At 37.0% G+C, this 25,217-nt stretch overlaps 1 protein-coding gene across 1 annotated transcript in view; it reads left to right on the top strand.

Moving 5' to 3' along the window:
- The window catches only part of PKD1L3 (polycystin 1 like 3, transient receptor potential channel interacting), a 56,492-nt gene that overhangs the window by 29,041 nt on the left and 2,234 nt on the right, over positions 1 to 25,217 (top strand). The window contains exons 12-28 of the mRNA XM_051973532.1: positions 82 to 183; positions 1,297 to 1,475; positions 2,588 to 2,734; positions 4,681 to 4,880; positions 7,911 to 8,110; positions 9,018 to 9,201; positions 10,491 to 10,710; positions 10,799 to 11,033; positions 13,496 to 13,620; positions 13,988 to 14,045; positions 14,313 to 14,508; positions 15,210 to 15,395; positions 17,904 to 18,219; positions 19,657 to 19,813; positions 21,914 to 22,074; positions 23,748 to 23,958; positions 24,819 to 24,920. Coding sequence (XP_051829492.1) covers positions 82 to 183; positions 1,297 to 1,475; positions 2,588 to 2,734; positions 4,681 to 4,880; positions 7,911 to 8,110; positions 9,018 to 9,201; positions 10,491 to 10,710; positions 10,799 to 11,033; positions 13,496 to 13,620; positions 13,988 to 14,045; positions 14,313 to 14,508; positions 15,210 to 15,395; positions 17,904 to 18,219; positions 19,657 to 19,813; positions 21,914 to 22,074; positions 23,748 to 23,958; positions 24,819 to 24,920 — 2,979 coding nt within the window. The remainder of the gene's footprint in view (positions 1 to 81; positions 184 to 1,296; positions 1,476 to 2,587; positions 2,735 to 4,680; positions 4,881 to 7,910; positions 8,111 to 9,017; positions 9,202 to 10,490; positions 10,711 to 10,798; positions 11,034 to 13,495; positions 13,621 to 13,987; positions 14,046 to 14,312; positions 14,509 to 15,209; positions 15,396 to 17,903; positions 18,220 to 19,656; positions 19,814 to 21,913; positions 22,075 to 23,747; positions 23,959 to 24,818; positions 24,921 to 25,217) is intronic.

Below are 25,217 nucleotides of genomic sequence, written 5' to 3'. Positions count from 1 at the left end.
TTTTTATGATTCTATTTCTGTTATGGGAGAAAGCATCTTAAAAGAATATTAAGATTTTTTCTGATTTTGGTCACCCTACAGATAAAAGTCACCATCCTGGCAGATAACTCCCCCAGCTCTCAATCTTACTATCTCATTCAGGTCTTTACTGGGTATCGAAGAAAGGCAGCTACAACAGCTAAGGTAAGACAAAAACTTTTCATTCTAATATTCTTTCATCTCCTAACACATGAGTCCTGGACTATTTCAATGATCTTCTTGCTGCTCTATCACAAGTCTCTCTTTCCTCCTATTCATCCTCCCTTCAATTACCAGGGTGATTTTCCTGAAATGCTGGGCCACCTATGTCACACACACAACCTTCTCTAGCCCCCTATTCAATAAATTCCCATGGCTGCCTGTCACCTTTATGATCCTCTGTTCTGTGTTCAAAGCCCTTTGCAACCTGACCCTGCTATCTTTCTGATCCTCTAACACTTTATATCCCTCATCTCCATCCAGTGACATTAGTCTCATTATTCCTCAGCCAAGATGCTAAATCTCCTAATGGAATTTTCTTTGCTTGTACCCCATGCTTTGAATGCTCTCCTTCCTCATCTCCAACTCCTCACTTTCTTGACTTTTTAAAAATCCCACATTTTACCAGAAGTCTCTTTCCCAATACCTCTTAATTCTAATGCCTTCCCTCTGTTAATGATTTCCTATTTTATCCTGAATATAATCGTGTTGTACATATTTGTTGTCTCTACCTTAGAAAATGAGCTTTCCAAGAACAGGATTTCTCTTTTTCCTTTCTAACACATAGTAGGTGCTTAATAAATGTTTATTGACTAACTGGATATTTGACTTGTTGACTTCTGATAGTAGTATATTTTTTCCCTCCCTGTTATCTTCTAATCTCTATATTTCTCTTATGTATGTAGTTATGTACATATTGTCTCATTAGACTGTGAGCTCTTGAGAGTAGCAACTGCTTTCCTTTTCTTTGTATTCCTAGCTCTTAGCACCATGTCTGGAATACAGGCATGGCTTTAAATCAGTCAATCCTTGTTTTTAAATAGATCATTGTATGCTAACTGATTTAAAAACAAATCATAAAAGATCATAGGTCCATCCTTTAGACTATCCTTTCCTAGACTTAAAAATCCAGAGGACTGAGACTTCATTTGAATTCTCATATAAGTCAAATGAATCTACCTAACAGCCATTCTGATGTTCCATTTCATTCCTTAGGTCCAATCTCTAAATGTCAAGTGTTATGAACTCTTCTGTTAATCTTTCTTTGTCTGATTCAAGGTTATTCTGATCCTTTATGGGTCAGAGGGGCGCAGTGATCCTCACCACCTGAGTGACCCCCACAAAGTCGTCTTTGAACAAGGGGCACAAGATGTCTTCCTTCTAACAACCAGATCCCCATTAGGGGAGTTGCACAGCATTCGACTCTGGCATGATAATTCTGGGACCAGTCCATCTTGGTGAGTATTTTATTTTCACCGAGGTTTGTTTCTTCCCCTTTGTATCTCTTAGAGAAACCAGCATGGCGTTATAATAAAAATGATGATACTCTTGAGCTAACAATTAGTAAAATGAGCATCTATTTGGGAGGGGAGTCACTAACAAGATAAATTTATTAAGATCTGACTATTATGCAGAAAGGATCTGCTTTCAGGGTTCCTAAAACCTAAAATCTCCTTAAATCCCTCCTCCTAGTACATAGTAAATGCTTAATAAATGCCTGTACAAGTGGGAAGGCATAGCCACACAAACACTAGACCATGTAAGACAATGAGATCTGCACAATCCAGGCCTTTTCCATCTCACAATTAAAGTGGTTGCTAGCAGTTTTTATACCTGGAGCAAGCAACACAAAATACACCCTCACCTTAGTTGAAGATGGGGCAGCAACAATAGCAGAGATCTTGTGATGCTGCAAGACTCTTCTGGGGAAGTTTGGGTAGAGAGAAGAGGAGGGAAGCCAGAAAAAGAAGTTGCCCCCTTGGTGAGGGTCCATCTGATTAAGATCGGTCAGAGAAGCACCAGAGCCCCTGGTACCTATTTTAACTAATTATGTTTGCTAATCAGGAGCTAAGGTTAGTTGTTTCTATGCTACTAAATTGCAAGAGCTGTCCACTCCCTCTAAATTCAGCACCTGGGACAAAATCCCAGTCACCCAACTCTAATTATGTCCTCATGTCAATGCTTTTATAAACCTTTTCCCAGTAGATATTTCCACGAGCCTGGTATTCTCTTCTTATACAGTAAAGAACTCTTCTGGGGATGGGAAAAGGCCATGGGTGGAGATAAGAATGGCTATCATTTTTCTTTGGATCAAAAGACAGAGCTAGAAGGAGTTCAACTGAGGCCCAAAGAGCTTGAATAACTTTCCCTCAGTTACACAGTAACCAAGATGGGAGTTAAACCCAGGGTTTCTGACTCCAAATTCAGGGCTACTTTCTATGTATTTTGGCTTTCAGTAACAGAATCATTAGGACATGAGCTTATCACTGGACAGATCAAGGCCACTTCCTTTGCATTCAGCAAACAGTTGACATGTATTCTAATAATAAAATTCTCTGTTTCACTACAGGTATGTAAACCAAGTAATTGTCAGTGACTTGGCCACAAAGAAGAAGTGGTATTTCTTATGTAACTGCTGGCTGGCTGTTGACCTGGGAGACTGCCGACAGGACCAGGTTTTCACATCAGTCTCAAAGAAAGAACTTCTTTCTTTTAGGTATTACTGATATTAAAAAAAAAAAAACCCGATATCAAATGCTATATAGTCTCTCCTGCCACATAGCCTTGCTATGGGCCAATCGCTTTATCCTTCTGATTGCTTCTAGGATTTCTGCAGTAGCTCCTGACTATAATACACATATCAGTCTCTTTTTAGTTCACAGGATTTCTGTGAACTAAATCCTTCAGGATTTCTCAGGCATCTCTATAGATGCACTGGAGGGATTTTTATAATACTTATGTAGAATACAAATACTAAGATGGAGACATCTTAAATTCAGTATCCTCCCATCCCTTGTACTCATAACCTAGAAGTTATTTTGGATTCCTCATTCTCTCACAGCCTACATATCCCCCACCCTCCGCCACACGTAAAATGTTGCTAAAGCCTGCTGGTTTTACCTTTGCAACATCTCTACAAAGAGATCCCCTCTCCACTCTGACACTGTCACCATAATGGTACAGGACTTCTTCAAGTCAAGCTTTGACTAAAGCAATAAAAAGCTTGTTGGTCCATGTTTGTGCAACGGATACCTTCTCCCATTTAGTTGTCAAGTGGCTCCCTATGGCCTCCAGGAATTAAATATGGAGTCTTGTTTGAGTTTTAAAGACCTTTATATCCTTCCCCCTCCACTCTCCAGTGTTCTCAAACTCTATGGATTCAGCCATTCAGTGACAACCGGCCTTTGATGCCCCTCAAACAAGACATTCCATCTCCTGCCTGGATATTTTCCCTGGCTAACACTGCTCCTCATTCTGATTCCTGGCTTCCCTAGCTTTCTTCGACTTCCAGCCAAAATCCACCTTCTATGGGAAACTCTTCCAAATCTACATTAATTCTAAGGCCTTCTCTTTGTTGATATCTCCATTGATCCTAGCTATAGCTTGTTTCTACAGAGCCATCTGCATGTTGTTTTTCTCTCCCATTAGGCAGTAAGCTTCCTCCAGACCAGAGATTGTCCTTTGTTTTTCTTTGTATTGCCGGGACTTATCATAGTGCCTGGTATATAGTAGTTGTTTACTAAATGTTTACTGATTGACATGTTCAAAGTCTAAAGGAAATGAAGGTGGAATTAAGTCTGGAAGCTTATGAAAAATTTAGAGTTCTTGCTTCTACTTGCTAGTCTTTTTTTTTTTTTTTGGCTAGGATTTTCATGATAATTTTTATTTGCTGAGAGAGTATACTATGAATAAATAATCCTTTGTCTTTTCTTACGTTGTTAGAAGAGAAAGAAGCAAGAAGTAGGGGTAGGAAATGAGATCTAATTAATTTGTACTTTTGAATGAAATAATCAAGTACATTTTTAACTTTTTAAAAATGTTTTTATTTAACTTTTGTTTTCCCTCCCTTTCATCTTCGAAGCACTATATAAAATATGTTCCTAGGTATGCGGTAGATAGGGTGTTTGGCCTGTAGTCAGGGAGATCTCAGTTCAAATCCAACCTCAGACCTTTAATAGCTGTATCACCCTGGATAAGCCACTTAACTTCTATCACCGTTTCCTCATTTAGAAAATGGGGATAACAATAAGACTTACTTCCTCCATATTCTTATATATATTTTTATGAGGATAAAATAAGACAGCATATGTAAAGTGCTTTGCAGAGTTTAAAAACGCTATATATAAATAGCAATTATCATTATTGTTATTATTGTATGAAACAGCAGACTTTTATAGCATTTAAGGTTCAAATAATGCAGTACATACAGTATTCACAGAGAACATAATCCCCATTGAGAACTGAGGCACATAGAGTTTAGGTTTCCTTGGTACAGAGGCAAAAAGGGTCAAAGATAAGATTCAAACTCACTCTCTCCTCCCTCCAACCCCAGCAATCTTTCCATTATGTGCCCCCAAATCCCCAATTTCTTAAAAAAAAAGAAGAAGAAGAAGAAGAAGGGATTGAGTTCATGGTTTCCCATCTCTTGTCTTCTCTTTTCAGACATTTATTTTCCTCCATGATTGTAGAAAAATTTACCCAGGAGCACCTGTGGCTGTCAGTGGTGACCTGTAGCCCCTGGAACCAGGTCACACGAGTCCAGCGTCTTTCCTGCTGCATGACAATCCTTATTTGTAACATGGTCATCAACATCATGTTCTGGAAGCTAAACAGCATGGAGAACAGAGACATGGAGGACAAAGGTAAATCTAGCCCCAGGACCTTCATTATCTGCTGCCTTCTTTCAGAACCAAGAAAGGAAGGGTGATCTCCTTCATTCTAGGAAGGTTTCTCTGCTCTCACCTCCTTTCATTTATTAATCAATAAACTAGTAATAATAGCTAGTGTTTGTTTAGAGCTTTAAAAACACTGTGAGGTAAGATTTCTATTACCACCCCATTCATTTTAATAGATGATTAAACTGAGTCTGAAAAAGATGAAGTAGTTTGCCCAGAATCACACAGTTAAGTAACTATATTAGGTTTTGAATCTGTGATTCCTGATTCTAAGCCCAGCACTGTCTACTGCACCACTTAACTACCAGCTGTAGGTTCTTTTTTTTTTTTTTTTTTTTTGCTCAGGCAATTGGGGTTAAGTGACTTGTCTGAGATTAGATTTGAACTCAGGTCCTCCTGACTTCAGGGCTGGTGCTCTATCCACTATACCACCTAGCTACCCAATCCTGTAGGTTCTTAATAGTTTTCTATCTCTAGCCAAACCTGCAACAAGGAAAGTTGCTATATAAGAATTTTTTTAAATTTTATTTCATTTTATTTCCATATTGACTTAACAAACACCAAATAAAATGAGCATTCTGATATTCTGTATAACAGGGGAGGAATGTATATGAAACTACAAACTTTCAGACAGTATGTTCTTCTTTTTAAGTGTACAGTAAATTCAACATTCAACTTTCAAAGCTGCCCTGCCTGCCTGGGATACTCTCCTTTGGAGAAGGAAGGAAAATCTCTAATCCTCCTTTTCCTAACAATAGCAATAGCTAATATCTACCTTAAAACACTTTACAAATTTTAGTTTGTTTGATTCTTACAAAAACTCTGTGACATAAGTGCTATTGTTATTCCTATTTTACAGATGAGAAAACTTCAATTGAGAGAGAGTGACTTGCTCTGAGTCATACAGTTAGTAGGTGTCTGAAGCAGGGTTTAAACTGAGTTCTGCCTGACCCAAATTCAGCATTTTATCCACAAGAATCACTGAGCTCCTTTTCCTCCTGCCTTGTAATAATTATGCCTGCTATAAATAATTGGAAAAATATTAAGTGCTCTTGGATAGGCCGAGCAAATATAATAAAGATGACAATACTCCCTAAACTAATCTATTTATTTAGTGCTATACCAATCAGACTTCCAAGAAAATATTTTAATGATTTAGAAAAAATAACAACAAAATTCATATGGAACAATAAAAAGTCGAGAATCTCAAGGGAATTAATGAAAAAAAAATCAAATGAAGGTGGTCTAGCTGTACCTGATCTAAAATTATATTATAAAGCAGCAGTCACCAAAACCATCTGGTATTGGCTTAGAAATAGATTAGTTGATCAGTGGAAAAGGTTAGGTTCACAAGACAGAATAGTCAACTATAGCAATCTAGTGTTTGACAAACCCAAAGATTCTAAATTTTGGGATAAGATTTCATTATTTGATAAAAACTGCTGGGATAACTGGAAATTAGTATGGCAGAAATTAGGCAAGGACCCACACTTAACACCACATACCAAGATAAGATCAAAATGGGTCCATGACCTAGGCATAAAGAACGAGATTATAAATAAATTAGAAGAACATAGGATAGTTTATCTCTCAGACTTGTGGAGGAGAAAGAAATTTGTGACCAAAGATGAACTAGAGACCATTACCAATCACAAAATAGAAAATTTTGATTATATCAAATTAAAAAGCCTTTGTACAAACAGAACGAATGCAAACAAGATTAGTAGGGAAGTAACTAACTGGGAAAACATCTTTACAATTAAAGGTTCTGATAAAGGCCTCATTTCCAAAATATATAGAGAACTGACTCAAATTTATAAAAAATCAAGCCATTCTCCAATTGATAAATGGTCAAAGGATATGAACAGACAATTTTCAGATGAAGAAATTGAAACTATTACCACTCACATGAAAGAGTGTTCCAAATCACTATTGATCAGAGAAATGCAAATTAAGACAACTCTGAGATATCACTACACTCCTGTCAGATTGGCTAAGATGACAGGAAAAAACAATGATGAATGTTGGAGGGGATGCGGGAAAACGGGGACATTGATGCATTGTTGGTGGAGTTGTGAACGAATCCAGCCATTCTGGAGAGCGATCTGGAATTATGCCCAAAAAGTTATCAAACTGTGCATACCCTTTGATCCAACAGTGTTTCTATTGGGCTTATACCCCAAAGAGATACTAAAAAAGGGAAGGGGACCTGTATGTGCCAAAATGTTTGTAGCAGCCCTGTTTGTAGTGGCTAGAAACTGGAAAATGAATGGATGCCCATCAATTGGAGAATGGCTGGGTAAATTGTGGTATATGAACGTTATGGAATATTATTGCTCTGTAAGGAATGACCAGCAGGATGAATACAGAGAGGCTTGGAGAGACCTACATGGACTGATGCTAAGTGAGATGAGCAGAACCAGGAGATCATTATACACTTCGACAACGATATTGTATGAGGATGTATTCTGATGGAAGTGGATTTCTCTGACAAAGAGACTTAACTGAGTTTCATTGGAGAAATGATGGACAGAAACAGCTACACCCAAAGAAGGAATACTGGGAAATGAATGTGAACTATTTGCAATTTTGATTTTCTTCCCGAGTTATTTTTACCTTCTGAATCCAATTCTCCCTGTGCAACAAGAGAACTGTTTGGTTCTGCAAATATGTATTGTATCTAGGATATACTGCAACATGTTTAGCATATATAGGACTGCTTGCCATCCTGGGGGGGGGGGGAGGAGGGAGGGAGGGGAAAAAACGAAACATAAGTGATTGCAAGGGATAATGTCGTGTAGAAATTATCCTGGCATGGATTCTGTCAATGCGAAGTTATTATTAAATAAAATAAAATTTATTATAAAAAAAAAAAAAAAAAAAAAAAAATTATGCCTGCTATAAAAGTAATTATATGTGACTGGGAATGTATGAATGTCTTTATAGTGGTAACACTGTGCATAGTGAATCTGGGTACTATTTGTATTCCTTCAGTAGGACCTTTTGCTGTGACCTGGTCTGAACTACTCATCAGCATCCAAACTTCTTCTATCCTCTTCCCAATCAATCTTATCATTGGGAGAATCTTCCCATTGATTCAGCGACAAGAGAAGATTCCACCTCATTTCATTCCCATTCAGGCAGTTTCCATATCAGATACAACTTTAGTATCTGTAACTACTCAAAAAATAACTGAGGTAAGTTGAGCCACATTACACGTTTCTCTTTTTCAATAATAATAGTTATCCATATATTGGTCTACCTGCCATCTAGGGAAGGGGGTGGGGGGAAGGAGGGGAAAAGTTGGAACAGAAGGTTTTGCAAGGGTCAATGCTGAAAAATTACCCATACATATATCTTGTAAATAAAAAGCTATAATAAAATAAATAAATATAAAAAGAAGATAAAAAATAATAATAGTTATCTAAGGTGTAAGCATCAGTGTTGTGTCCCTGGAGAACTGAAGTTAGAAATTTAAAAAAAAATCTGAAATGTTTACAAAATAATGCACAATTTCCAAATTTGTTGCATCTATATTTCAATAGCATTTACATTCCTCTATAAGACAAAATCAATTAAAATTAGTATGTAGAGAGTAAGAATAATGATTTAAAGTAGGAAACCACCTATCCCAAGCCCTGTCCTCTGATTGCTCCACGCAAAAGTTCCTTCTTTCCAACTCTGTTGCATTCCCTTCCCCTTTCAAGTAGCAGTTTACCTTTCAGTGTTTTCTTGATGTCCCTCTTACAGAGAGACCGAGACAGAGATTTGTGTCTCTAACACTCAGCCTGGTGCGTAACTGAATAGTAGTGCTGAATAGTAGGTGCTGAATAGATGAATGAGCTCTGGATACCTGCGTTCACATCCTGCCTTAGATAGATCATTTAACCTCAGTTTCCTCATTTGTAATTGACTGTTGTACTTGAGAATGTCTCTGAGGGTCCTTTCCAATTCCAAATCTCTGATGGTGAAGCAGCTTTTCCCCTTAACAAAAGATATAGTCCTGCTCTTTAGTGTTTCTTCTGATACTTTCGATACGATCATTCTTAATTTTTGTAAAAAACAAATAGAATTAACTTTTTTCATCTTGGTTCTACCATTCAGGAGCTGAAGGAAACAGTGGGATTTTTGCATTTGAAAAATGCATGCTTGCCTTCTGAGTGGGAAGGCTCCAACTGGAGTTCTGACAGTGTTCCAGATCTCGTCAAGCAGCTGTTCAGCCTCATTCATTCTCACCTAGACAGGCAAGGAGGCCGATGGCAGCAGACAGGGCCACTTTTTACAAATGGTAAAGTGCTGTTGCTGCTTCTTCTCTCTCCTTAACTTCCCACTGTTCCCAACCACTGAACTACTGATGAGAGTGATTTTACCTCTTCCTAGTTTTAACCCCTTTGAGCCCAAATCTCTTCATCAGATATACTAATACAAGAATTTTCCCAAAGCTACAATGTTAAGAGTAATTCCATTGAATATTCCCTGAGGACAGCAGAGACCAACTGCCCAGTTCCCTCTCTAGGAAGTTATTGTAACTCTTTGTTCATTTCTAGAGATCACTGAGATCATACGATTGAGGAAATCAGGGTCTGGATGCAACTTGTTTCTCACAATAATTCCAGTATATTTCACTTATAAAGAGCATCTAAAAGTTGGTTGAACCTTCTGACATGCCTTTACACAGCCTGTCAGTGCAGAAAATGCCCTTTCTTAGAATCCCCGGGTTCTTTCACAACTCATACTAAACATACTTCCTTCGCTTTACCTTCCTGATCTTCCCTATCCCAGCTTTGTATCTGTATTCCCAGTTACAGGAATACCACAAGTACTTAATAAATGCTGGATTTGTTCAGTGCTTTCTGACTCCTTATGATCCCATTCAGAGTTTTCTTGGCAGAGATAATGGAATGATTTGCCATTTCCTTCCCCAGCTCATTTTACTGAGGAGGAAATTGAAGAAGAAAGGTTAAAGTGACTTCCCTGGGTCACAAAGCTAGTAAATGTCCAATAAATGTCACAATGTCTAGAGTTAGGAGGACTTGAATTCAGATCCAGCCTCAGACACTCACTAGCCTGGACCAGTCACTTCACCTTGTTTGTGTTTCCTCATCTATCAAATGAGCTAGAGAAGGAAATGGCAAATCGCTCCAATATCTTTGCCAAGAAAACCTCAAAGGGATTACAGAAAGTTAAACATGAATGGAAAAAAAAAAACAATAACAAAATACTTATTGACTGATTGGGGTAAGGGAAAGGGAGGAAGTATAGTTTCTTTCTTTCTTTTTTGTTGTTGAGGCAACTGGAGTTATGTGACTTGCCCAGGATCACACAGCTAGGAAGTGTTAAGTGTCTGAGACCAGATTTGAACTCAGACTTTCCTGACTTCAGGGCTGGTGCTCTATCCACTGCACCACCTAGCTGCCCCAGGAAGTGTAGTTTCTTGAACCATTTTAAATACTTACAGCTGAATGATTTGTAAAGCAAGATCAAGCATAGTCATATGTAGAGATAAGTCCAACTCACCAAAGTAGAAACAGATCTCTGTTAATAACCAGCCTTGATTGAGAACTTTCCCTTGAGAAGCATCCTCACATCCATATGTGCTTTCAGAGATTCCAGAAAATCTCCACAATTTAAACCATTACTTGCTCAGAGTCCTGGAGAGGCTGCAATCCCAATGCAGGACACTTTTGGCAAGCCCATCCACAAAGCCGCATGACTTCCTGGACTCAGCCAGCCAGCTACAAAGCCTCAAGGAGCTTGTGGAGACCCACATTCTCTCCAAGGCCAGCGGCCCCTGCAGGTAAGAGGCTCCTTCCTACTTCTGTTTCCACCTTCCTCCTAGAACATCATTAAATACAAGATTCTTGCCCCCAATCTCTTCTCCATAGTGAAATCACGAGTTTCCCTATTCTGGACTCAGAGGAAGAGAAGCCTGCCCTCTCCAGCTACCTGCCAAAATGGTCCCTTTATATCTGCTGGCTCCTTCTGGGTGTGACAAGTCTGGTCTCAGCCTTTTTCACAGCTCTTTATAGCCTAAAACTGAACAAAGATCAAGCAACCAGCTGGGTCATTTCCATGGTACTTTCAGTCCTCCAGAACATCTTCATAATCCAGCCAGTGAAAGTAAGTGGGAATTTAATACAAATGAGACTGAAGTAAATTTCTATCCAAACTACCAAAGAGATATTTTGTAAAACCATGCAAAATAACAGCAAAAGATATTTGGTAAAATAATGGACTAGAACAAGGAGGGTTTCTTAATCTGTTTTTTGTTTTGTTTGTTTTATTTTTTGGTAATCCTAAGTGTTTAATTTTATGAATTGCAAAACATTACTCTGAAAAGGGATTCATAGGTTTTATTGGATTGCTAAAGAAGTCCTATATCACAAAAATACTTTTCTGTTCTGTATCCCTAAAGGCAGTTCCTTTAAGTACAGAGAGCTGACCTTAGTGCTAGGAAGACCTTCAAAGGAAATAATGAAAAAAGCAGAAAAATTAAGGGGACAGAGTATTACAAAGCCTAAAACTATATAATGACCACAATTTAATTACTATTTAGTTTTATTCTAGAAATAGAAAAAGAGAACAATGCAATAGACTAGCTAAGCAAAAAAACAAAAGCAATTTAACGAAAAGTAGTTCAGTGTTCGATTAACCCAAGAATGTAAATTATAAGGGAAAGAGCTCCTATGTTACAAAAACCACTGGAAAAACTGGAAATCAGTTTGGCAGAAATTAGGGTTTAGACCAGCATCTTCTACCACAATAATGTTCCAAATAGATAGTTGACTTGAATACTAAAGGTTACATTTTTTAAAAGGGGAGGGGGACAGCTAGTTGGCACAGTAAATAGAACACCAGCCCTGAAGTCAGGAGGACCCAAGTTCAAATCTGGCTTCAGACACTTAACATTTCCTGGCTGTGTAACTCTGGGCAAGTCACTTAACCCCAATTGCCTCAGCAAAAAAAAAAAAAAAAAAAAAAATTAATTAATTAAAAATTTAAAAATTATTTAAAAAGAATAGAGGGAAGAATTGGTCATAATTATAGATGGGGAAGAATCAATAGCCAAACAAGAAATAGAGGTGAGGAATTAAAAACAAACAAATTCAAAATGTTTTACAATATCAAAATCAGTCCAGATAGAAAAAAATACTTTTTATCACTATCACTGATAAAAATCTGATATCCAAGATATATAAGGAATTGACAAAATTTATAAGCCTAAGTTCCATTCTTTAAAAGGTAAATTGTCAAAGCATAAGAAGAGTTTCTACAAAAAGAGAATGACAATTTATCAATTCAATATGAAAACATGTTCCAAATCACTAATAATAAGAGAAATATAAAATAAGACAACACTAAGGTTTTACCTCACGTCTTATAAAGATCCTTTTAAAGGCCTGTTTTTAAAAGAACTAATCATTAATAGAAAGGATGAAATGTAATGGAGAGAGAACTGACTTCAAAGTCAAGTCAACAAATATTTACTAAATATCTGTATGACAGGTTGTTTGTCCTTCATACCATCAGAGTGAGGACTGAAATTCAGATTGTTTGTCTCCCTCATTGTCATCAAGCCATATTCTTCCTCATTAAACTGTAAACTCCTTGAAAGCAGAGGGTTGGTTTTTTTTTCACTCTTTCTTTTTATCCCTAGTGCTTAACATAGTCCTCTACAAGACTTTCTACCATGTTCTATCCTCTGCTGGATTTTTAATACTTGACTTTTTAAAAAATTCATTAACAGACGGTATCTTCCCCTTTGTTAATGACACATTCATTAGAAACTTTGCCAATTTTATGGCAATATAATAAAGCTTTTTACCCTTGACTCAGAAAAAATTAATTAACAGAGTCCCTCCAAAGATATATTAGGGAACGAGGTCAAGCAATTTTTCAGTCATCACAAGTGGTCTACTTCCTTTCCAATATTACAAGATCTTCTACTTATCATGTTCATAAAGTAAGGTGTAAGATAATATTCTCTTTACCTTTCTTTGTTCCTTCCTTCTTTCCTGCTTCCTTCCTTCCTTCCCTCTTTTTCTTTTCTATCTTCCTTCCCTCTCTCCCTTTTCTCCCTTCCTTCTTTTTTTCTTCCTTTCTTTCTTTTTTCTTTCTCTTTCTTTTTCTTTCTCTTTTTCTTCCTTCCTTCCTTCTTTCTTTTCACTTTCTTTCTTGCTTTCTTTTTTCCATGTTCATTTCCTCCTTTTCTTTTCTCTTTTCCTTCCTCTTCTTTTTCTCCCTTCTTCCTTCCCCCATTCCTTTTTTTTTTCCTCTCCTCTCTCCTCCCTTCTCAAATAATTACTATCAGAATTCCATGCTGTGGGTCATCTCCTCTTATACACATAAGTAACTGATACCTAAGTATCTATAATATTAGTAATATTGAACTTTAAATTGGTAATTTTACAAAGATAGTGAAAACAGACAGTTCTAAGTTCAACACCAAGTAAGTATAATAGAATTAATGGTATTGAAATCTATTTATCATAGCCAACCCTTATTTTAGGCAAAAAATTCAACTTCTTGCCCCCAAACGAATCCTGTAACACTGGTTTAGCAAGAAATCTCTCCTTCTGTAGGTGACGATACTCACAGTGTTCCTCTCACTGTTGCTGACAAGGATATCATGGCACAACAAAGAGAAGGAACAACAGATGAGAAAGATCTTGGCTCTCCTGGGTAATTCCTTCATATCTTCCCTCACGTAGGAGCCTTTCCCCATTTTCCTTAGGTTTAGGATCTTCCCCCAATTTATCCCGAACATATCCTGTTTATATATAGTTGTTGTACGCAGTCTCCCTGTTAGACCATAAGCTTCTAGAGAGCAGGGTGTCTCTTGCCCTTCTTTGTAAGCCCAGTATTTAGTATAGTGCTTGATGTTTTGTTTGTCATTCAGTCATTTTCAGACATGTTCAATTCTTTGTGCTTCCACTTGGGGTTTTCTTGGCAAAGATATGGGAATGAATGGTTTGCATTTCCTTCTCCAGTCCATTTTACAGATGATGAAACAGAAGCAAATAAAGTTAAGTAATCTGCGCAGGATCACACATGGAATAAGTCTCTGAGGCCAGATTTGAGCTCAGAAAGGTGACCCAGACCCAGTGCTCCACGCACTATGGCCACCTAGCTGTACTCATAACTGCTTGTTGACTGATTTCCAAGTGTACTGTGCTAGCACAATCACTTAAAATCTAGGCAGGTCTTATTGAATCAAACCAATTTTCATTTTGTCATTTTGTATCTAGCAAAGTGCCAACAACCAGGCAGGCATTTAACAAATGCATACTGGGTTGGGATGGATTTATACATTTAGGGATTCTGCCTCTCTGTCCAGGGTTATGTTGATCAATATCTCACCAAACTATTCAGCAAAGATCAGTATTCACCAAAGAATAGTGTTTCTTTTGCCTCTGTTGTTTTGCTTTTTTTTTTTTTTTTTTTTGGACAGCAAGATGTCCCTCGTTGTCATCACCTGGTTTAAGAGATGAGAACAATCCCATTTATAAAGTCCCTGCTGTGACCAGCCCAGTTATAATTCCAGAAAGAACCACGAAAGAGAAGCAACTGTTCCAACTGGCGAGAGAAATTTTTGGTATGAGAAAGAACAAGGCAGCGTGTTAAGCCAGCAAACAGAAAAAATGCGGGGGAGAAGGAATTTGTCCATTGAGAATTTATTTGAGTTTTAGAGGGCAGTATAGTCAATGGAAAGACTTCAGACAGTATCAAGAAGGAAAGTCCCACACAGGGATTTCAGTCCCACTCAGGTCTATTTCCTAGGACAAAGACTTAATTTCTCTATGACTCCTTTTCCCCATGTGAATTTTAGAAATAATGATAAGTCTTACTTATCTCACAGAATTGCTGAAGAAAATGAATCACTTATAAAAACATTTTTTTAAAAAATTGTTAATTCACTCAAAAAGAATAAGGTATATGATTAAGTAGATTACTTCCACATTATCAATACAGCCGAAAACATATCCCATGGATTTTGAAACACAAGTGCTACTCTGCTTTGTGAACACAGACATTATATATCCCCACATACATTATACATAGACTTATAACAAACTCAACAATAGTGCTGATGTATATGAGATGAGATATGTTTTACCTCCTCTGGGGGAAAATATTGTCTAATAGAAAAGACAAAAAGAACTACTCTGGGAAAAAATCCTGGTAGGGAATTCCAATTTTTTGGAGGAAGGATAGCTAATTGTTAAGAACCCAAACATTCCACTTACTGTACCATTGCTGCCTTTTAACCACTCATTTGATTTCTCTATCTAACAGTACAAATCCTCTTCCTTGTAATGTTGATGATTTCCGCTCATTCAGAAAGGAATTACAACAGGTTTTACCTCAATCAGGCCATCCAGAAGAGAATTAATAACCCCTTTGAAGAGATCAAACGTATTAAACACTTCTACCAATGGACCAACAAAACCCTTATTCCTAACCTGTATGGGAAATATAGAGGTAAGAATCACATGGTGGGGACAGGAACTTTGTATCCCCCAACACCTAGCATGATATCTGGCACATGGCAGGTGTCTGAATACTGAGTGATGGGTTGATATTGTTAGTTTCCATAGGTTCCACACAATGTTTTTTTTTTCTTTTAATATTTATTGGTTATTCTTGTTTTTGTATCACCTTAATTTCTATCTTCCATTTTCACTTAGAGAACCATCCCTTATTGCAAGAGATAGAGAGAGAAGAAAAATAGATCATAGTTTGTCAAAACTCCCACTAAGTCTGATACAATGTGCCATATTGTCTCTCATTTCTGCAAAGGAAGGAGGTACATTGTCTCCACTCTTCTCAAGGGGCCAAAATTGATGATGTTAGTTATACAACTTTCAATTTCATCTCTTGTGGCTCTTCACATATATATTGGTGTGATTGTAGCCGTTTTGTATATCATTTTCCTAGTTTTTTCACTTTGTTCACATACCTCCAAAGTTTCTTTGTATTCTTCATGGTCATCAACCCCTACAGAACATATTACATAATTTGTTTAAGCCATTCCTCAGTTAACGAACATCTACTTTGTTTCCATTTCTTACTAGAATAATGGTGGTGATATTTTTGTGTGTATAGGACCTTCTCCCTTTGACCTCATTAAAGCACATTCCTGGCAGGGAATCTCTGGTTCAAAGAGCATGAGCGTTTTAGTCACATTGTTAGAGCAATTCCAAACTGCTTTTTAGAGTGGTTGTATCCATTTATAAGTCTGCCATTAATGTATCAATAATGTTTGTCTTTTCACAATTTTTCCAACATTTCCCATTCCCATCTTTGTCGATCTGGCGGGTGTAAGGTAAAACCTCAGATCTGTTTTGATTTGCATTTATTATTACAGTGGTTCTTATATTATCATTATTCCAGTATGCTATACTTTTTTTTACTATACTTACACTATTATTATAGTGCATCATGGTGAATTGGAGAAATCGTGCATTTTTTAAAAGTTTGCAATTCTTTGAAAACAGTGTATTCACATTCCATTGCTATTTATCCATTAAGGAATGTGTCTTGGTTATATAACTATGCTATTTCTCTATATATGTTTGCCATCAGGAAACTATCAAAGCTGTTCGAGGCAAATTCCCCACCCCTTCAAGATTTCCTCCCACCAGTTGACTACTTCCTCTCTCAAACTAGTTCTTTTGATAAACATAAGAGCTTTTCAATTTCATGTGATCTTAACAATTTATCTTTTATATCACCTCTATCCCTTATTTAAGAATCCTCTCCTTAGCCATAGTTAGGAAAGCTATTTGACCTCTCTTCCATTTTAAAAAATGAATGACCTTTAATATTCAGCTCAACTATCCATTTTGAGCTTATTGTGGTATATGGTAAAAGATATTAGTCTATAATTTTTCTGCTTTCCAATTTTCCAGCAGTTTCCAGCAAAGAAATTCTTTTACAAATAATTTCTGTATTAGAGTTTATAAAATATCATCCACAATATTGTAATTGGAGTTTTTAAAAGTCAGCTATTTTAGGCCAGGCTTCCCAGGCTGACTGCATCTTGCAGAAGTAATTAGAATTTGTCCCAGGTTTCTGTAAGTTTAACCACACTCTTTATAGCTACAATTGAAGGCTATTTCTTTGGTTATGGATATCTATTAAAGCGGTAGGCTGATCTACTACTTACCAATTGTAACCTTTGATTTATTGTAATCTAACAAATGGATGCAGCTCCGTGGCACAATGGAGAGAGAACTGGGCCTGGAATCAGAAAGCCTCATCTTCTTGAGTTCAAATCTGGTCTCAGACATAGACTAGCTATGTGACTTGGCCAAGTCCCTTCACCCAAATGAACTGGAAAAGGAAAGGGCAAATCTCTCAAAGAAAACCTCAAATGGAATCATGACTGAACAATTCAACAAATATTTAAGTTATGTGCAAAGCACTATTACTTGACTTGGCAAGTTGTCCTTTAATCATCTCTTCTATAATCTAAACAACCAGCTTACTTTTATTCTAAATTAAGTAACTATCAACAAAAAATTAAAATACAAAACCAAAATTAAAATGATCACCTGTAAATGGTATCATTTATAATTTGTTTCTTAAATGCGTAATTTTAACAGTAAAAAACATCCTCTTTGTGTATATGGGGTTGTCACTATTAAGTTGTTATATAATTGCAGTCACCGGTGATATATTGTCCACATTTTTCTTTCTTTATATCACTTTTTATATCATCTCACATTTCTTTTTTTCATGTTTACCATTATATAGACATTTTTCATTCACTGGACATGTGAATTGTTCATGCTTTTATATTATTACAAAATAGAGTAAAAATTTTTGTATAGATTCATTTCTTTATAAAGTTTTAATGAATCTTTAGGGTCTTAGTGGAGCAAGTCCTATTATTTTAGGTATTTCCAGTAAACTTCTCAGTGCTTTTTTCTCTCACTTAACTGGATGCTCTAATGATTTTTTTTTTTTTTTTTTTTTGGTCCCTAGGTTTTATCGCTGAAGGAAATTCCTTACTTATAGGTAGTGTCCAAATTCGCCAGATCCGGATTCCTGATGCTGTATCCTTTCCAAAAAGAATTTCTCCTAGTGAACAAGTGAAGTTTTATTATCAGTATCAGGAGGATCAAAAGAATTATGGAGTTAACTGGACCCCTCTTGATCTGAATGGTACAAATCAAGAGAGCATTTGGTGTTATCAGAATGAGGAAATCTTGGGTGGATACCCTATCCAAGGGCAGTTTGCAGTCTACTCAGGAGGAGGTTATGTTGTTACTCTTGGGAACAACTCTAAGGACGCTAACAGGTGAGCCAATCTGAATTCTGAGCAAAAGTTCTGGGATGCAGCTTTCTATCCATTCTTGAAGTTGGGCATTTGAGAGCTAACAAAATGTATTATAAATTCAGGCTTACAGATACCATATCTATTTACCATGTTACTAACATTTTAGGGAACATCTTTCTGAGGAAGTTTTCCTTTTAGATACAAAGTTCTAGATTTTGTTTCATTTTACAGGTACATAGTAGGGCAAAAATCCATTTCATCGCTGTTCTGGTAAGATATTTTCAAGTATAACTCAAAGTTGACCAAACTATTAAATGACTTTCTTTATGAACACTTTATTCAAAAACTACCTAATTATCAGAAACACATAGATTGATGTGTATCAAATGAAGGCTTCAATCACATGTGACAAAGTACTGGATTTGACATCAGAAGAGCTGGTCTTTATTGTTAGTTTGTCAAAATTACTTTAAATGTTTAAAAAACAAATCATAAATGATACCATTTATAGACAACTATTTTTTGTCTCTGTATTTTTTTGTTGATGGTTATGTGGTTTAGAAAAGTAAATTGGTTTGACACTTGATTTATTGTGCGACCTTAGCAAATCACTTAAATTTTCTTTAAGTCTGTTTCTTCATCTACAAGAATTGCAAGATGATCCCTGAAGGTTCATTCCATTATGACACCATTAATTAAACTTATATGGAACAGGGGGAGGGGAGATAGCTACATTACCCAAACAATGATCCTGGGCTTGACCCGTAAAGATTAAAGCTATCAGTGCTTCAACTGAAACTAAGGTGTCCACATTAGCAACTAACCAGCACCATATATAACGATTCCTTCTTTGAAATTAATTCTAGAAATGTTTACTTGTATGATGTTGTATACCATCAGGGTGTTTTAATGCTGAGCATTTTTCTTTGTTAAGTTTACCAACTTCATGTACTGTTTTTATGCCAACATCAGTAGAAATATTAGCATTTGTGGTCAAACACAATTTCACAAAAAAGCATCCACTCAAGTGACACAAAAAACTCATCTTCTGTTTTGTGGAAAAGAGGACAAAATATTAGGGCATGTTTGATTGGATTTTTCTTGTGCAGGAAGATAATTGTATAAATATGTATGCATATATTGGATTATTTGCCATCTAGGGGAAAGGATGGGGAGATGGGAGTGAAAATTGGAACACAAGGTTTTGCAAGGGATAATAATGAAAAATTATCCATGCATATATTTTGAAAATAAAAAAATTAATGTGTATCAAGTAAAGGCTTCAATCCAGCTAGAGGGAACTTTAGGTTTTTAAAGAACTTTGTTCTATTCCTTCATAGTTAATTCAATCCAATGCAATAAATATTAAGTCCTAAAAAAAAAAAAAAAAAAAAAAAGGACATTTTTTTCCTTCTTAGATTTGGGTTATTTACCCTTTTTCTCCTCTGACTACCTTAGAATTCTTCAGCATCTGAAACAAAACCATTGGCTAGATAGACACACCAGAAGCCTCTTTGTATCATTTGTTGTCTATAATGCTAACGTGAACCTCTTCTGCGTGGTGACCCTGATTCTGGAGTCCAATGGTGTGGGTAAGAGCAGCTTTACTCCCCAGGCCTTTCCATAGCTCCTAAGGCTAAAGGAGAGGTCTGCTTTACTTTAGGAATATTCTGTGCTTTTTGAAAACATTTTAATTTCAACACCTTATTTGGGGACAGGGTTTTGAGCTTGTATAAACTCCCGAGACATCTGGGTAGCAGGTCAACTTATGTATCATCCCTTTATTTCTTCTCAAGGGCCTGCTTGTTCCCTTGCACCTTCTGAGAAAAGTTTTTTTCTTTTTGGTCTCCTCAAAGCTTCTAATTGGCCCTCCTACGGAGGCAAGCACACACCAGCATTTTCTAAAGGTTGTTGTTCACGAGTTTGAGTCATGGTGACCCCATTAGGGACTTTCTTAGCAAAGACGCTGGAGTGGTCTGTCACTTCCTTCTCCAGTTCATTTGACAAATGAGGAAGCTAAGGCTGAGTTAAGTGACTTGGCTAGGGTCACACAGCCACAAACTGTTGGAGGGCCCGATTTGAACTCAGGAAGATAAACCTGTCTGACTCCAAGCCACTCTAGTATTTGGAGTCACCGAGCTGCCCCAGATTACTGATAGAGCAAAGAAAGACAAAAAGTGTGGGGGAAATTTCAAAAATAATATCAGTAGTAAACAAAGTCACAAAAAGGTTTCAAAATTGCACTGTAATGGTTATTTCATGTGCTGTAGGACTGAATCAGTCTCATCCCTACTGCTCTTGGAGACTAAAGAGTTCTCATATTTTTGGTCATACTTCATATGGAAATAAGGGTTCTTTTAATTGGGATAGTAACATCTTGAATTTTTATATACTACTTTCCTTATAGAACAAAATAAAAGACAACTATACATTCAAAATTTATCTTTACATACTTTTATTAGAATGTTTTTCTTAGCAAAAAATATTTTTATTCTTTAAAACATTTAAAACAAACAGGTGTTACTTTTTACATATCAGTCTTTACACATTTCTATTTACCATCCTACCGTATTTTCTCTTAAGCTTCACGTCAGTCAGCACTGCAACAGGAATCAAAAAGATTATTTTTCCTGCCCTATTTTCTTTATAGATTATGCATCTTCTTTCTACTTAGAGTTCATTGACTTACTTTCTTACTAGCTGTGAGTCAATATATATTCCACTGTGTAGCAATTAGAAAAACAAACCATTTACACAAATACTAGCAACACTTTTTACTTTTTTCTCTTTATATTTATACATTCTTCCCTTCTTTTAAAAAACACTTAGGCTTCTACTCTTGAAGCAATCACATTTATTTGATAAAAGGAAGTACTGAGCAGGGTGAGTTCACAAAACTCAGGACTAAAGGAAATAGCAATGGTCAGTTAAGGGACTGTCTGCATAGTTGAGAATCCAGAGGGAAAGCTGGACTCTTCTCCCAAAACTTTCTGCATTCTTTCCAGGAGCTTTCTTCAATTCTATCAAAGTGAACAGTTTACAGATCACTCAGACCCACAGAAGTTTCATCTGGTTCACTGCCTCGAATGTTATCTATTTTCTGCTACTCTTTTATTACGTCTTCATACAGGTAAAACGGGGATTGATCTGCTCTAAATTCTACAGGCTATTCTGAAGGTCAGTCACTTAAAACTGATGGCATGAAATAAGTGCGTCATAATTGTATTGCTAGATATAATCTGTGATAACTCTACAATGAAAGAACTTTGCCAAAACTCTGCATTGAAGGCTAATTCAATTCTCTGGTTGGTATTCTATTTATAGAAAGGGGTATTTTCCCTATGAGGGGAAATGAAACAACAGAGACTATGTTAGATAACAAATTAACTTAAAACTTTCTGGAAATTGACCATTTGGCATTTTTTAAAAATTCCCTAAATAATTATTCCTAAACCTAAGTTCTTGATTTTCCAAAAAGAAAAGCTGTTCAAATTCAAGTTTCTTATTCCTAAACCTAAGTTCTTGATTCTCCAAAAAGAAAAGCTGTTCAAATTCAAGTTTCTTACTCATTTAGAACCAGCCGATCTTTCTATAACAATTAGCTCTGAATGACTGTAGAACAGAGCAAGAATCAAATCATTTTACATTTCAATCTTTACTGAACCAAGATTTTCTAAGAGTAAACTATCCAATCTGACATGACTTGTATGTTTAGGTGCCCCGGCTGAAACAACAAGGATGGAAATACTTCACCAAGAAAGGCAACATCCTGGACACGAGCATAATCTTCATAACCTTTATAATGCTGGTACTCCAGGTGAAGGGTTTTTTTTTGCATAAAAGAGTTATGGATCAGTACCGTCATAATAAAAGCAGGTAAGCAAGCAGTGCTGGCATAAGAGTCCCCAGGACATAGAGTACCAAGGTTCCCAAGCAGAACTCCAGCTTATGGCAAAGAGGAAAGCAAACAAAACTTACTCTTTCCTTCCTCTCCAGTCTCCTATATTTCTGTGCCTATCACAGCTAAAAACCAAATTTGGGCCAATGTCACAGTAAACAACAATTAGAAAATTACAATACTGCTTATATTTTCCCCATGCATTTATTTGAATTATTTCTGCCTTCATCATGATATTTAGTCTGTTGAACTAGGATTTATTAAGGACTATGTGCCAGGCCCCTGGCATAAAGACAAAAATGAAAATGGCCCCTGCTTCAAGGAGCTTACTTTATTCATTATTTTATATACTCATTTTTGCACTCAAGGAATTGGGTTTGACAATAATCCTGCACAACAGAATCACAAAACCTAATTCATGAATTAATGGTTTTCTTGTTCTAAGAAATAGCAAGTTATAGGCATCTCAATCCAATGAATTGAAAACATCAAGGTGATGTGAAGTGTCTTATGAGCTTTACTGGGTGTAGAACTTTTTTGTACCCCCTTTCTTCTTGGAAAAAGTACTATATTCCCATAAAGACCACAATGGCAGCTATTTTTGGCACCTCTTTGCATAGACCCTTGTAATGAGACATACGACATTACAGACACGGAAACAAGTTGTTTTCTAAATCAATGGTTATGAAGAAATAGCCAACTTAAGAGTAACATCTATATTAAGATTTCACAGGTGGCGATCTTGAGTCCAGTATATGGCAAAGGGAAAACCTTCCTTTTACTTAACAGAAAATGTCAGCTATATATAATAATACAATATAATCATTGCTAAACAGTACACTTCTATATACAAAAAGTCTTTTCTATGAGCCAAGATATTACAATACAAAATAACCTGATAAAATTACTAATCCTCTTTCTTTGGAAGCCCCTCACCAGGCAAGTCAAGTAGTTATTTAGGTTTCATTGTATTATAGGAGAATACTCAGAGGATATCAAGTCCAACTTTTTAATTTTACATTTAAGGAAACCGAGGCTCTTAACCTCCCTGATTCCATAGATACACATATCACAAAAACAAATATTTAGAGGGCAAGGAAGGGGGAAAGTAGATGAAGAAAGCAGACAGACCTCTCTGAGCAAAACTATCATACACTTATGAAAACTTTTCAGCAAGCACCTTATTCCCCACACAAATCTGTCTATTTGCTATCACTGCTGAATCTCCCAATCTCGGATTTGATTATCACTGACCTGGGAACAGGTTAGGAAAACACCAAAGTTCAGGCTTTCTTGATACCTCATGGGAAAAGGTCACTCCAACTGAGATGAGAGTTTGCTCACATTCACAAGAGATGGGGCTGACCAGACCCCTAAATTCAGAGTGAAGACCAGGCTTAGGGAAATCTCAAACACAACTCCCCCGCCACATCCAATGACAACCATCCATTCATCCAAGGTCAAGTTCCCACTAAAATTTATTGGGAAACAATATTGTAGAAGTAACTATTTCAGTCAAAACTGGCCAAAATCAAAGGAAAAGTTGGCAATATAAAGATTGTGTATTAAATTATTAAGCTTACAGTAATGCCAAAGAAATGCAGGGCTTGATTCTTCAGTGGTGATGACTAATGGCCAGACTTTCTTGTAGATTCATCAGCTTCCATGAAGTCATACAAGTGGCCTTTGTTCTCACTTACCTCCTTGGCTTCCTGGTCTTGCTGACAACTATTCGGCTCTGGAGCCTGCTGAGGCTCAACCCCCGACTCCAGATCATCAGCACAACTCTGAGGAGAGCTTGGGATGAGGTGGTCGGCTTCTCGCTGATCATTCTGATCCTGCTGACAGGCTACTCCATTGCCGTAAGCCATTCCGATGCTTCCCTCCTGACACGCTGGCAAGAGGGGAATCCTGGGCAACACAATGGCTAACCCTCTTAGGTCAGAGATGTTGCTATGACATGGTAGGGAAAACACTCAAGAGTCACAGGACCAGGTTTCAGTCAAAGCTGTCACTATCAGTATTTTTATTTAACTTTTCTCCAGGTTAATTTTCTCACCATAAAATGGAGAAAACGATACCTATGGCACTGAAATGCTAAGGATCAAAGTTAATGGATATGTGAGTGCTTTTCCAAGAGGCCCAGACAGGATAAGTGTTTGCCCCAATCACACAAACAGCAACACTGAAGGTAGATTTGAAAAGGCATTCAATTCCAGATCCTAGTACATCCTAGGGACATTTCTAAACTTCCTTAGATAACAAAGCACTTCTGGGGAGATGCAGTGTATAGAACAAGGAGTGCTGGAAACACAGAGGTAACAAAGTGGATGCACCACTAGGCCTACATCAGGAAGACCCAAGGTCAAATGGGGTCTGTTTGACCACAGACAAGTCAGAGCCTCCATCTTGCTCAGTTAATTCAAATATGAAATGGGGATTATAGCAGCGCCTCCTTCCCGGGTTACTGTGTAAGACCTAAAGCACTTACAACAGTCAGTGTCTGGCACATAACGGGTGCTACACGGGTATACTCCATTACGAGCATTATGAGACTCGTTTCCTCAACAGTACAATGAAGGGTGGGCAGAGATGGTCCCTCCAATTCTTTCTAGTTCTAAATCTCCGCTGCCATGGCCATTTGCCGCCGCCTGCTCTCCAAGAGCACAGAAGTTGTGCTAAAGGGCCACTACTCCTCTCACCAGCATTTTCCCTTACACAGTTCAACATTCTTTTTGGATGGAGCATTGCTGACTACAAAACCTTTTTCAACTCAGCTGTAACTATTGTTGGCCTTCTGATGGGGATCTTTGATTACCATGAGGTGAGAATTTTTGCTCTATAGTTCTAAGTTCCATTTTGCTTAATATGTGTGTCTAACCATGAGCTGCTCCCAATGGATAGATTTCCCTTAAGCCAGGGATGCAAACTTGAGCTCTTCTGCCAGAGCAGAGCATTAGCTTTTGTGTAGTGCTCTGGTGACCAGAGCCTATATGGTTATTCCTTTTAAAAATCTACTCTTACAAGACTATTTTTACTCCCTTACTTTTTGTGCTTGTCAGAATTAAGTGTCAAAGGCCATTGTTCTTTAAGTTTTGAGGCACAAACCTAAATTCCATAT

Source organism: Antechinus flavipes, chromosome 2 (assembly GCF_016432865.1).
Source record: "Antechinus flavipes isolate AdamAnt ecotype Samford, QLD, Australia chromosome 2, AdamAnt_v2, whole genome shotgun sequence".
Classification (NCBI taxonomy): domain Eukaryota; kingdom Metazoa; phylum Chordata; class Mammalia; order Dasyuromorphia; family Dasyuridae; genus Antechinus; species Antechinus flavipes.
This window is presented reverse-complemented; position numbering and strand designations above follow the sequence as displayed.